Below are 14,246 nucleotides of genomic sequence, written 5' to 3' on the forward strand. Positions count from 1 at the left end.
GCACACGCACAACACATGCTTTGGCACATGCATTGCACACACTTTGGCACACGCATGGCACACACTTTGGCACACGCATGGCAGACCCTTTGGCACATGCATGGCGCACACTTTGGCACACGCATGGCACATGCTTTGGCACATGCATGGCACTTGCTTTGGCACACGCATTGCACACGCTTTGGCACACGCATGGCACATGCTTTGGCACAGGCATGGTGCACACATGGCACACACATGGCACATGATTTGGCACACACATGGCACACGCTTTGGCACACGCATGGCACACTTTGGCCCACACCTCACCTTTGTGCGAAGCCCCCCACACCCCCCCCCATAAGGAACCTATGGGCCACTGTTATGGGGGTGTGTCTATATATGTATGTGCCGCGTTCAGCCCCCCATTGGACCCATCAAGCCCCCCCATTCCCCCCCATCACCCCCTCACCCCTACTCACCAGACCGCACAAAATACGCCAGGTACAAATCCAACTCCTTAACGGTGACCCCGATATGATGGGGCTGCACGCAGAGCCCGGGACTCGCGCATTGGGGCGCCTTAGCCAACCTCTCCCCGTCGGTACTCTCCAACGGCACCCCTTTAAACAGGATCACCATCACCAAATCCAAGCGCCAAACCTTGTCCGCTTGGCGCAGGCAATCGATGCGCCGGATCTTCCCTTTCTGATCCGGGTTGGAGAGGACGCAGCAAGGGGGTTTCTTGCCGGTGACGGAGAGCACAAAGTCCTCGCGGCACTCGGGCCTGATGTCCTTGCGGAGCTTGGCCAGGAGGCGCGAGGCCCATTTCTGCTTGACCTCGGCTTTCTCGCCCAGGAGCTCGGCCTTGACGGCGCGTTCCTCCTCCTTGGGCATCCTCTTCTCGTGCTTCTTGAAGTACTTGCGCTTGCGGGCCTGGAGGTTGAACCAGGCGTAGGAGAAGGCGCGCACGTGGGGCAGGAGGGCTTCGATGAAGGGGTGGAATTCATCCTGGTAAAGGGGGGGTAATGGGGTGTAAAGGGGGGTAATGGGGTGTCATGGGGGTGGTAGTGGGGTTGGTGTAATGGTTAGGGGGTGGTGGGGAGGGGGGTTGGGTGTTCTTGTATGCTGGGTGTTATATGGGGTACTGGCAGGCTCGGGGAGCGCAAGGGATGAGCACCCATCCTGTGTCCTTATCCTGCTCCTCATCTGCCCCTTATCCTGCCCCTTATCCTGCTCCTTATCCTGTCCCTTATACTGCCCCTTATCTGCCCCTTATACTGCCCCTCATCTGCCCCATATCCCACCCATCAGCCAGGAGCCTGGTCGGCTCAGGGAGAGCCCAAGGGATGAGCATCCATCCTGTAGACTTATACCGCTCCTTGGGCTGTATCCTTATCCTGCCCCTTATTGGCTCCTTATCCTGCCCCATATCTGCCCCTTATCCTGTCCCCTTATCTGCCCCTTATCGTGCCCCTCATCTGCCCCTCATCTGCCCCTTATCCTGTCCCCTTATCCTGCTCCCCATCCTGCCCCTTATCTGCCCCTTATCCTGCCCCTTATCCCACTCCTCGTCCTGCCCCTTATCTGCTCCTCATCCTGCCCCCTTATCCTGTCCCCTTATCCTGCTCCCCATCCTGCCCCTCATCTTCCCCTTATCCTGCCTCTCATCCACCCCTCATCCTGCCCCTCATCTGCACCTTATCCCACCCTTTATTTGCTCCTTATCCCACCCCTCATCCTGGACCCCTGTTCTGCTCAGGGAGAGCCCAAGGGATGAGCACCCATCCTGCAGCCTTATCCCGCTCCTTGTCCTGCATCCTTATCCCACTCCTTGTCCTGTACCCTTATCCTGCCCCTAATCCACCCCTTATCCTGCCCCATATCTTGCCCCTCATCCACCCCTTATCCTGCTCCTTATCCTCCCCTCATCCTGCCCCTCACCTGCGCCTTATCCCACCCTTTATTTGCTCCTTATCCTGCCCCTCATCTGCCCCATATCCTGCCCCTCATCTGCTCCTTATCCTGCCCCTTATCCCACCCCTTATCCTGCCCAGGGAGCAAGCAGGGCTTGAATCCCCACATCCCACCCCTTATCCCGGACCCTGTTCTGCTCAGGGAGAGCCCAAGGGATGAGCACCCATCCTACCCCTCATCCTGCCCCCCATCCACCCCTTATCCTGCCCCATATCCTGCCCCCCATCCACCCCTTATCCTGCCCCATATCCTGCCCCCCATCCACCCCTTATCCTGCCCCTCATCTACCCCTCATCCTGCCCCCCATCCACCCCTTATCCTGCCCCATATCCTGCCCCCCATCCACCCCATATCCTGCCCCCCATCTACCCCTCATCCTGCCCCCCATCCACCCCTTATCCTACCCCCTACCTGCCCCCATCCACCCCTCTATCCTGCCCATATCCTGCCCCCCCATCCATCCCTTACCCTGCCCCATCCTGCCCCCCATCCACCCCCTATCCTGCCCCATATCCTGCCCCCCATCCAACCCTTATCCTGCCCCATCTACCCCCATCCTGCCCCCCATCCATCCCATATCCCACCCCATATCCTGCTCCCCATCCACCCCTTATCCTGCCCCATATCCTGCTCCCCATCCACCCCTTATCCTGCCCCATATCCTGCTCCCCATCCACCCCTTATCCTGCCCCTCATCTACCCCTCATCCTGCCCCCCATCCACCCCTTATCCCACCCCTCATCCTCCCCAGGGAACCCCCAAGGGATCCCCCCCCATCCCGAACCCCTCCTCCCCCATCCCATCCATAACATCCCATGGGATGCTCCCGACATCCATGGACCAACCCCGGTCCCACACGGAGCACCCCGAGGGGGCTCCCACCGGATCCCACCATAGGGAAGGACCCGGCTCCCGATCCCGCACCCCCGGTGCCGTTCCCCGTGCTCGGGGCTCGATCGCATCCCGGTGCCGCCGCTCCCGTTCCCATCCCCATCCCCGGACCCCATCGCGGTGCTCAGCGGCGCCTCGCCCGCCCCGTCCGATCCCGGTCCCATCCGTACCATAGCGGCGGCTCATCCCGGCCCTGGGTACCGCTGCCGCTCGGGCCCCGTCGGGGCAGAACCGGGTAAAGGGCGGAGATAGGGGGGGGACGGGGACCCCACAACGGGATGCGGGGATAACGGGGATGCGGGGTCCCGGTTACGGGGATGGGGTTGGAAGGGGGGGTCCCCAATGATGGGGATAATGGGGGGGGGTCCCTGATGCAAGGGGGGGGGGGGGGTCCCGGTGCCGCCGCCGCGGAGCCGCAGCCGGAGCCGCCGCTGCCGCCGCCGGGCGCGGAGCCGCCGCGGCCCCTTTTGGCACCGGGACCGGAACGGCGTTGGCCAATGGGAGCGCAGCGCGCGGGGGGAGCGGGCACCCCATTGGATGGGACGGGATTTTGAATGCGAGGAGAGGGAAACGGGGGAAGAAGAAGGAGCAAGGGAGGGGGGGACCCGGTGGAGTTCGGGGCCGGGACATGGAGAAAAGGGGAGGAAACACCCAAAAACCCGCGATCTGCACCCAAAAACCCGCGATCTGAACCCAAAAACCCGCGATCTGCACCCAAAACCTCACGATCTGCCCCAAAACCCCGCGATCTGCACCAAAAAACCTACGATCTGCACCCAAAAACCCGCGATCTGCACCCAAAACCTACGATCTGCACCCAAAAACCCGCGATCTGCCCCAAAACCTCACGATCTGCACTCAAAACCCCGCGATCTGCACCCAAAAACCCGCGATCTGAACCCAAAACCCCGCGATCTGCACCCAAAAACCCGCGATCTGCACCCAAAAACCCCTCACTGGCCCCAAAAACCCCGCGATCTTCACCCAAAACCCCGCGATCTGCACCCAAAAACCCGCGATCTGAACCCAAAACCCCGCGATCTGCCCCAAAACCCCGCGATCTGCACCCAAAACCCCGCGATCTGCCCCAAAACCCGCGACCGGCACCCAAAAACCCCTGGATCTGCACCCAAAACCCCGCGATCTGCCCCAAAACCCCGCGATCTGCACCCAAAAACCCGCGATCTGCCCCAAAACCTCACGATCTGCACCCAAAACCCCGCGATCTGCACCCAAAACCCCGCGATCTGCACCCAAAACCTCACGATCTGCACCCAAAAATCCGCGATCTGCACTCAAAGCCCCGCGATCTGCCCCAAAACCCCGCGATCTGCACCCAAAAACCCGCGATCTGCACCCAAAAACCCGCGATCTGCACCCAAAACCCCGCGATCTGCCCCAAAACCCCGCGATCTGCACCAAAACCCCGCGATCTGCACCCAAAAAACCGCGATCTGCCCCAAAACCCCGCGATCTGCACCCAAAACCCCGCGATCTGCCCCAAAACCCCGCGATCTGAACCCAAAACCCCGCGATCTGAACCCAAAACCCCGCGATCTGCACCCAAACACCGGGATCTTCACTCCAAACCCCACGATCTGCCCCAAAACCCCGCGATCTGAACCCAAAACCCCGCGATCTGCACCCAAAACCCCGCGATCTGCACCCAAAACCCCACAATCTTCACCCAAAACCCCACGATCTTCACCCAAAACCCCAAAACCCCACGATCTGCACCCAAAACCCCACGATCTTCACCCAAAACCCCCAAAACCCCACGATCTGCACCCAAAACCCCACGATCTTCACCTAAAACCCCAAAACCCCACGATCTTCACCTAAAGCCCCAAAACCCCACGATCTTCACCTAAAACCCCAAAACCCCACGATCTGCCCCAAAACCCCACGATCTTCACCCAAAACCCCAAAACCCCACGATCTGCACCCAAAACCCCACGATCTGCACCCAAAACAGCACGACCTGCACCTAAAACCCCAAAATCCCACGATTTTCACCCAAACCCGTGTCGGAGCAGCGCCAGGGTCGGGCGAGGACGCCGGGGCCGCGCTCACCCATCGGAACACACACATTCCCGTCCATTCTCCCCCCCCTCCAGTTCACACCGGGATATGGGGGGGGGAGGGGTGAATTTGGGGGGGGGAGGGGGTGAATTTTGGGGGGGAAGTCCCGGATTTTGGCCGCTTTCCGCAGCCCCGTGGCGCGGGAACAACCCAAAACCTCCGTTTCTGCCCCCAAAATCCCTGCGCGCGGTGCTCGGAGCCAAACTTTCCCCGTAATTAATTCCCTCTGTGCATGGAGAAAATCAATCCCAAAACCACCAAAATTTGGGCTTTTTGCCGACGGGGGGGGAGGCTCCCCTAACAACCCCAAACTGTGCAGTTTTCACCCCAAAACCGCAGTGAGGGGGGTGTGTGTGTGGGGGTGCACGCATTGGTGCTGACCCCCCCCCCCCTTTTCTCTATAGAGCCTATGGAAGGGGATGGGGGTGATCAAAGGTACCCAGAACCCCCCCCTTGCTCTGCCCCATGGCACCCTCAGGCCCATCAGCACCCATTGGGGCCATGGGAAGGGGGCCCCACAACCTCTGTGTGTGCCCCCCCCATCCCCATAAGGACAAAGAGCTGACAGGTCAACCTGGCATCAATGGGGTACCCTATAGCCCCCATAGGGATAAAGAGCCACCAGGTCAACCTGGCATCAATGGGGTACCCTATAGCCCCCATAGGGATAAAGAGCCACCAGGTCAACCTGGCATCAATGGGGTACCCTATAGCCCCCATAGGGACAAAGAGCCACCAGGTCAACCCAATGCCATGAGGACATGGGGACCCCCATAGGGACAAAGCCACCACCAGGTCAATGCCATCGGGACACAATTGGCCATCCCATAGGGACAAAGAGGTGTTGGGTCAACCCAATGCCATGAGGACACCGTGGGTCACCCCATAGGGACAAAGCCACTAGGTCAACTCAATGCCATCAGGATGGGTCACCCCATAGGGACAAAGAGTCTCCAGGTCAACCCAATGCCATGAGGACACCATGGGTCTCCCCATAGGGACAAAGAGCCACCAGGTCTACTCAATGCCATCTGGACACCATGGGTCACCCCATAAGGATGAAGAGCTGTCAATGCCATGAGGACACTATGGGTCCCCCCATAGGGACAAAGAGCCGTTGGGTCAACTCAATGCCAGCAGGATACTATGGGTCACCCCATAGGGACAAAGAGCTGTTGGGTCAACCCAATGCCATGAGGACACCATAGGGACAAAGAGCCGTTGGGTCAACCCAATGCCATGAGCATGGTCCCATAAGGACAAAGAGCCGCCAGGTCAACCCAACACCATCAGGATACCATTGGCCCTCCCATAGGGACAAAGAGCCACCAGGTCAACCCAATACCATCCAATCCCCCCATAGCGACAAAGAGCTGTTGGGTCACCCCAATGCCATGAGGACACCATGGGTCACCCCATAGGGACAAAGAGCTGTTGGGTCAACCCAATGCCATCAGGATGCTATGGGTCACCCCATAGGGACAAAGAGCCGTTGGGTCACCCCAATACCATGAGGACACCATGGGTCCCCCCATAGGAACAAAGAGCCGTTGGGTCAGCCCAATGCCATCAGGATGCTATGGGTCACCCCATAGGGACAAAGAGCCGTTGGGTCAACCCAATGCCATCCAGACACCATGGGTCCCACCATAGGGACAAAGAGCCGTTGGGTGAACTCAATGCCATCCGGACACAGTCCTATAGGGACAAAGAGCCTCTAGGTCACCCCAATACCATGAGGACACCATGGATCCCCCCATAGGAACAAAGACCCATTGGGTCACCCCAATACCATGAGGACACCATGGGTCCCCCCATAGGGACAAAAAGCCATTGGGTCAACCCAATGCCATCTGGACACAGTCCTATAGGGACAAAGAGCCGTTGGTTGAACCCAACGCCATAAGGACACCATGGGTCCCCCCATAGGAACAAAGACCCCTTGGGTCACCCCAATACCACGAGGCCACCCCCATACCCCCCATACAAACAACCCTCCCCCAGCCCAACCCAACCCCATTCCCCTCCCGACCACCGGCACCGATGCCAGCATGGAAAGATCCAGACCCTACAGCACCGGACGCGGGGCAATGGGGTGCGTCCCCACTATGGACTTGGGGGTCAGCGTTGATGCATGGGGCTATGGGGGGGGACACGGGGACACCCCATTGGCTGCTGGGCCCCGCATTGAGCCGCAGTGTCGGGGCGAAGCCACGTCGCCGCGTCCGCAGCTGCGAGCGCCCGGCAAAGAGCCAGCATTGAATGAATGGGGGGGGAATGCCAGGGAGGGAAAAACCCAGAAAACGGGGGAAAAAAAGGGAAAAATGAGCAAAAAACACCAAAAAAACCCTTTTTTTTATATACCCCCCCGTTTTTTCCTCTAAATCCCCCCTTTTTGATCCCCGCCTTCCTGCGCTGTTGCCAACCCCCCCCCCCCCCCCAAAGGGCTTTGCCACGAGAGAAAATGGCCCAAAAAAGGTGGAATTGAAGCCAAAAATCCCCCCCGGCGGCCCCTGATGGCGCTGCCAAGACCCTCCCGTGATGTGTGAAAAGAAACCTGGACCCCATCAGTAGGGAAGGGAATGGGGGGGGCACAAGGGACCCCAGCACAAGGCTTGGGATGGAGGGAATGTGCTGGATGGGTCTGGGGAGGGGGGAGGAGGAGGGGATTGGGGTGCAAGTAAGGGGGTTATGTTATGTTATGTTATGTTATGGGGTGGGTTATGTTATGTTATAGTTATAGGAGGGTTATAGGGGGGGGTTATGTTATGGGGCGGTTATAGATATGTTATGGGTGGGTTATGGGGAGTTATAGGGGGGGGTTATGTTATAAGTTATAGTTATGAGTTATGTTATAGTTATGTTATAGTTATAGTTATAGTATGTTATTGTTATAGTTATAGTTATAGGGAGGGTTATGTTATAGTTATAGTTATGAAGGAGCCCCATTGCTCATTGCATGGATCCAAAGGGATCCCTGGATGGAGCCGCCCTGGATCCAAAGGATCCACGCAGCCAAAGAGGGGGGGGTCCAATGGGTTTGAATGGGGGGGGGGGTTGATGTATTTAGGGGGGGGTCTGGGTTATTATGGGATGTTGCTGTGTGCAGAAGGAGCCGGTGCCCATCCACTGGCTCCAATGGAGATCCCTGGACCCTTGGCCTGGACCCACAGGATCCATGGATGCGGGGTTGGGGTCCGAGGTGGTTTTGGGGTGGCGGGGGGGGGGTATTGAGGTATTTGGGGGTGTTCCTGGGGTATTATGGGATGTTGATGCGTTCGGAAGCAGCCGGTGCCCATCCCCTGCCCGCAGCCACGTGGAGATGCCAGGTCCAGGAACGTGGTGGGGACCCCCCCTTTATTCCCAATGGAATAAAGCCAAAGGGCGGGTGAATGTGGTTGGAAGTCCCCCCCCTCATTTACACCGCATTGATTTGGGGGGGGGGTTCACGCCGCATTGGCTCCAGGCGGTGCCGCAGCGCCGGGGCCGATGCCGTTTGGCACCGATGGGCGCAGGCGGCCGGGATCCAAACCATTCCCCATCATCCCCATCACAATCCCTATCCCAACATCCAATTCCCACCATTCCCAATGCAGAACGGGCCCGACCCTCACCGTGGCCTCGTGCCAGGCCAAACCAAGGGGGGGTTTGAAGGGGGGGGGCCCCCATGGTGCAACCGCGGCCAAGAAAGCTTTTTGTGCCCCATCAATAATTCAGGGCGCAAAGCCTCCTCCATTATTGATGCCTCCAGCATCCAATGGTGGTGATGGGGGGGGGGGGGTGCGCACATGTGGGACACACGCCCGGTCACGCGTGTGCAAAGCATCGCCGCCGCGCACACGCTAGGAACATGTGAACCCCCCCTCCCCTCCCCCTTCTTTGCGATTGGAGGGAAAGGGGGGGGGCACTGATTGCATCAGCCACGGGGCCCCCGCCTCGCACACGCGTGTGCCGCGCGTTGCCACGTGTCGCACACGCGTGTGCGCGCATCCCCCCCCCCCATTACACGCGTGTGCGAGGTCCCGCATGGGTGAAGCCCACCTGAGGCATCCGGATGTGACCCCCCCCCCCCCATTTGTGCTGCCATCATAGACGGGTCCCATAGGGCCGCGGCCTCGCCATTGGCAGCACCCATAAGGAGCTGTGGGTCCCGTAACCAGGATGCTGGGATGCGAGGAGGGGTCCATGGCTTGAACACGCCACGGACACGCGTGCCCGTGGCGGTGCCGTTATCCCGTGCCCACGGCATCGCGTGGCACCGGTACCCGGGTGGCAGCGGCTCAGACCTGGCTGGGAAAGGGGTGCGCATTGGGGTGGTGGGGGGGGGGAAAGGGAGGTGAAGGTGGGGGTGAACACGCGTGAACACGCATGAACACACGCGTGCGCACACAGGGGCGCTGCCGCGTGCACACGCGTGTGCGGGGCGGGCGCCGAAGCCTCGAGAAGCGGCGCTGGCTTCGGGCCCAGGCGCCGGCGGCCGCCAAAACCAAAGCCAAAAGAGGGGGGAAAGGGGTAAAAAGAGAGGGGGGGGGGTGACAGCAATGGGGGAGGGGGGGCACAGGGACCCCCAACACCACCCCATAGCCCCCCCCTCAACAATGAGCCCCCACACCCCATAAGTGACCCCTTATGGGCATCCCCATAAGTGACCCCAACACCCCACTCGCTGACGGCGCCGCTTCTCTTCCCTTCATGGTCCCCGTTATGGGCTGAGCGCGCAGCCCCCTTTGGGGGGGTGTTGGGGGTCCCGAGGGCACCATGGGGCAGCGCTGCCCCATTCCCCCCCTAACTTATAGGGCAATGGGAGGGGGTCGGGTCCCATCCCCCCCTTTTTCTCTGCGCGGGTCCCGTTACCGGTAACGGGAATGACCCCCCCCAGCCCCCCCATCACTTTAGAACCGGAACGAAGAAAGTCAGGACCCCTCCCCCCCTCCGTTATCCCCCATCGGTTCCAACGTTACCGTTGCCCCCCAATCCCCACCCCCACCCGAACCCCGTTTTTCCCCCCCCGCCCCCCCCCCGTTGCGGCCGTACCTGGGTCAGGCAGTACGGGGAGTACATGGCGGCGGTGTCAGCCGCACCGGGGCATGGCGTGGGGGGGGAGGGGCTCGGAGGAATGAGGAGGAGGGGGGGGGAGGGGGGTCCCCGGGATGAGGAATGAGGGGGGGGAGGGGCGGGGTTCCCGGTACCGGCGGCGCGCGGGGAAAGTTTGAGCGAAGTTGGCGCCCGCCGCACTTTTGCCGCGGGAAGAGCCGCGATGGCCACGCCCCCGCCCCGGCACAAGCCACGCCCACTCCCCCCCCCGCTCCGTCCTGACCACGCCCCTCCTCTCCCCCCCGCCCTCCCCGCTCCCTTCCAGCATCTCGGGGCTCCCGCCAAGGGGGATGGCTCCGCCCACTGCCGGCAATGGGAAACGCCCACTAAGGTGTGGCCACGCCCCCCTTCCTTTGGAGGGGTGGAAGTGGGGGTGTGAAAGGGGGGTATATGGGATATGGGGTATCGGGTATGGGATATGGGGTATGGGGTATGGGGTATGGGTATGGGGTATGGGGTATGGGGTATGGGGTATGGGATATGGGGTATGGGTATGGGGTATGGGGTATGGGGTATGGGGTATGGGTTATGGGATATGGGGTATGGGATATGGGATATGGGATATGGGGTATGGGATATGGGGTATGGGATATGGGATATGGGATATGGGGTATGGGGTATGGGATATGGGGAATGGGGTATGGGGAAATGGGGATATAGGGATGTGGGACATGAGGAAATGGGGATATAAGATACAGGGATATGGGCTATAGGGACATGGGACATGCAGATGTGGGGAAATGGGGATACAGGGACACTGGGAAACGGGTATACGGGGATATATGGGAATACGGGACAGAGGGACATGGGACACGGGGATGTGGCGACAGGGGGATATCGCGATAGGGGACATGGGGTGTGGGGCTATGGGCTATGGGGACGTGGCTAAATGGGGATATCGGGATATGGGGATATCGGGATATGGGGATATCGGGATATGGGGATATCGGGATATGGGGATATCGGGATATGGGGATATCGGGATGCCCCCCCCTCCCCTCCCCCCCCCCATCCCGGCTGCGGCCCCGGCCCCCGCCATCTGTCAGCACCCGGTGCCAGCGCCCCCCGGGGGGGGAGGGGGGAGGGGGGGGGCTACCGAGGGCTGGGGAGAGCCAAACCGGGCGGAGGTCCCAAAATCACGCGAAATAACCCCAAAACGGGCCCCTCCCTTTGGCTGGGCTTAGGGGGGCGACCCCCGGCTCCCCTCCCCCGGGGATGCTTTTGGGGCGATTTCAAGGGGTTTTGGCTCCGGGTAGCGGCAGATTCGAGGCCTGGAAGCCATTAGGGGCCCCCCCCCGCCCCCCCCTCCCCATGGGGCCCAATCGGGGGCAGACGGAGGAAGAGGGGGGCCCCCACCCCCTTTTGCTCGTTACCGGCTGCTCCCCCCCCCCCCATTTCGTTCCCACCCCCCCCCCGAACCCCCAAACTCGGTCAATGGTGGGGGGTCAATGGGGGAGGGGGGGACGCGGAAAAGGGGGGGGGGCAGCGGGCAGGGAGGGGTTAACGGCGCCGAGCCCTTGGCAGCGGCCCCGGGCTTGGCTGCGGGTGAAAAAGGGGGGGGGTTTGGGGGGGGGGGGGAAGGGCAGGTGGAGGGGGGGAGGGGAAAAGGCGCCGAGCCCCAAATCTCCCCCCAAAAACAAGGGGGGGAGGGGCGATGGAGCGACCCCCACCATAAAGAGGGGCCGTGCAGCCGCCCGTTCCTCCCCGCCGCCAGGGGGCGCTCCTCGGTGATACCCCCCCGCTTTTAGCCCGAGTCCTCCCCGCCGCCAGGGGGCGCCGTCCTCTGGGCGCCGCCGCTCCCCCCCAGGGGTGTCCTTCTTACCGCGGCTCCTCCCCGCCGCCAGGGGGCGCTCTTCTGTGACCCCCCCCTTGAGTCCTCCTCGCCGCCAGGGGGCGCTCTTCTGTGACACCCCCATTGACTCCTCCCCGCCGCCAGGGGGCGCTCTTCTGTGACGCCCCCCTTGAGTCCTCCTCGCCGCCAGGGGGCGCTCTTCTGTGACACCCCCATTGACTCCTCCCCGCCGCCAGGGGGCGCTCTTCTGTGACGCCCCCATTCTCATCCTCCCCCGCCGCCAGGGGGCGCTCTTCTGTGACGCCCCCATTGAGTCCTCCTCGCCGCCAGGGGGCGCTCTTCTGTGACGCCCCCATTGACTCCTCCCCGCCGCCAGGGGGCGCTCTTCTGTGACACCCCCCTTGAGTCCTCCTCGCCGCCAGGGGGCGCTCTTCTGTGACAGCCCCATTGAGTCCTCCCCGCCGCCAGGGGGCGCCCTTCTGTGACGCCCCCATTGACTCCTCCCCGCCGCCAGGGGGCGCTCTTCTGTGACACCCCCATTGACCCCTCCCCGCCGCCAGGGGGCGCTCTTCTGTGACACCCCCATTGACTCCTCCCCGCCGCCAGGGGGCGCTCTTCTGTGACACCCCCATTGACCCCTCCCCGCCGCCAGGGGGCGCTCTTCTGTGACGCCCCCATTGACTCTTCCCCGCCGCCAGGGGGCGCTCTTCTGTGACACCCCCATTGAGTCCTCCCCGCCGCCAGGGGGCGCTCTTCTGTGACACCCCCATTGACTCCTCCCCGCCGCAAGGGGGCGCCTCTCCTCCGGTTACCGCTCCTTCATATCAAGATGGCGGTGCCCATGGTGCGGGCCGCGCTAGGCCCGGCCTTGTCCCGCTCCCGTTTCCCGTTGGGGCTCCGCTGGTACCGAGCGCCCCCCCTCCGGCTGCGGCCGGGCCCGGCCCCGGGGGACCCCTCGGACCCACGCGAGGCCGCGCGGCGCTTCGGGCGCTTCGGGGAGGCGGCGGCGGTGGCGCCGCTCCGGGAGCTGTGGCCGGGGCCGGAGCGGCTCCGGGAGCTGGAGGAGGAGCAGCGGGAGCGGGAGCCGCCGCTGTGGGAGACGCTGCGGGAGCTGGAGCGGCGCGAGAGGGAGGAGGAGAGGAAGCGGCTGGAGAGGTGCGGGGAGGGGGGGCACTGAATGCACTGGGAGCACTGGGATGCATTGGGTTGCACTGGAAGCACTGGGAGCATTGGGAGCATTGGGATGCACTGGGGAGCACTGAATGCACTGGGATGCAGTGGGAGCACTGGGATGCACTGGGATGCGCTGGGAGCACTGGGAGCATTGGGATGCACTGAGAGCACTGGGGAGCATTTGGATGCACTGGGAGCACTGGGAGCTTTGGGATACACTGGGAGCATTGGGTTGCACTGGGAGCATTGGGATGCACTGGGAGCACTGGGATGGATTGGGTTGCTCTGGCAGCATTAGGATGCACTGGGGAGCACTAGGATGCACTGAGAATGGGGAGCGTTGAGATGCACTGGGAGCATTGGGATGTACTGGGAGCACGGGGATGCACTGAGAGCACTGGGATGCACTGGGAGCATTGGGATGCATTGGGATGCACTGAGAGCATTGGGTTGAACTGGGAGCATTGGGATGCACTGGGATGCACTGAGAGCACTGGGGAGCATTGGGTTGCATTGAGAGCACTGGGATGTACTGGGATGCACTGAGAGCACTGGGGAGCATTGGGATGCATTGGGATACACTGAGAGCACTGGGAGCTTTGGGATGTACTGGGGAGCTTTGGGATGCACTGGGAGCACTGGGATGTACTGAGCACATTGGGTTGCATTGAGAGCACTGGGTTGCACTGGGTTGCACTGGGATGCACTGTGATGTACTGGGAGCATTGGGATGCATTGGGTTGCACCGGGGTGCCCCGGGAGCGCAGCGCTGCTGTTCGTTGCTTGACTCCCCCCGTGCAGCAGGGGGCGCCCTCGCACCGCGCCGCTCTCTCTGCCCGTGTCCCCCCCCCCCCGCAGGCAGGCGCAGGTGGCAGCGGCGCTGGCGGCGATGCCGGAGCGGGTGCGCGCGTGGCGCGAGCAGCGGGAGCGGGAGCGCGCCAAGGCCAGAGCGGACGCCGAGAGGCGACAGCGCCTCCTAGCGGAGGGAGGACTCGCGGCGGGGGGAGCCCAGCGCAGAGCGGCCCGGGCGCAGGCGCTGCTGGAGGACCTGGAGCGGCAGCAGCGGAAGGAGGAGAAGCGGCGCCAACGCCTGGAGCGACAAGAGGCCATGAAGAGCGCCCTGGCTGCGGCCGAGGAAGCGGCAGCGGCGAGAGCGCCCCCTGCTGGAGTCGCTGCAGATACCTCCAAGCTCCCCCCCACCTCCTCTTGACCCCGCCCCCATCACCCCCCACCCCCCAAAAATGGGTTTAAAATTCGC

General features: G+C 62.3%; 2 protein-coding genes across 2 annotated transcripts; one reads left to right on the forward strand and one right to left on the reverse strand.

The window, feature by feature from the left end:
- Nucleotides 1-461: 461 nt before the first annotated feature.
- On the reverse strand, nucleotides 462-12,309 carry LOC133216935 (nuclear factor I family protein-like; the record flags this gene model as incomplete). Its single annotated transcript, XM_061362034.1, is given in 4 exon segments — nucleotides 462-990; nucleotides 9,964-10,142; nucleotides 10,145-10,326; nucleotides 11,846-12,309. Coding segments are annotated over 4 exon segments (1,354 nt in total), but the record flags the coding sequence as incomplete, so codon positions are not given.
- Nucleotides 12,310-12,644: 335 nt separating this feature from the next.
- Nucleotides 12,645-14,198, forward strand: GADD45GIP1 (GADD45G interacting protein 1). The gene is made up of 2 exons (XM_061362029.1): nucleotides 12,645-12,970; nucleotides 13,847-14,198. Exons 1-2 carry the CDS (start codon nucleotides 12,645-12,647, stop codon nucleotides 14,196-14,198), a joined length of 678 nt encoding a protein of 225 aa, XP_061218013.1.
- Nucleotides 14,199-14,246: the final 48 nt, after the last annotated feature.

This window comes from Neopsephotus bourkii, unplaced genomic scaffold (genome assembly GCF_033783945.1).
Source record: "Neopsephotus bourkii isolate Nb327-2 ecotype Australia unplaced genomic scaffold, CSIRO-AGI_Nbou_v1 NB_1070, whole genome shotgun sequence".
Classification (NCBI taxonomy): domain Eukaryota; kingdom Metazoa; phylum Chordata; class Aves; order Psittaciformes; family Psittacidae; genus Neopsephotus; species Neopsephotus bourkii.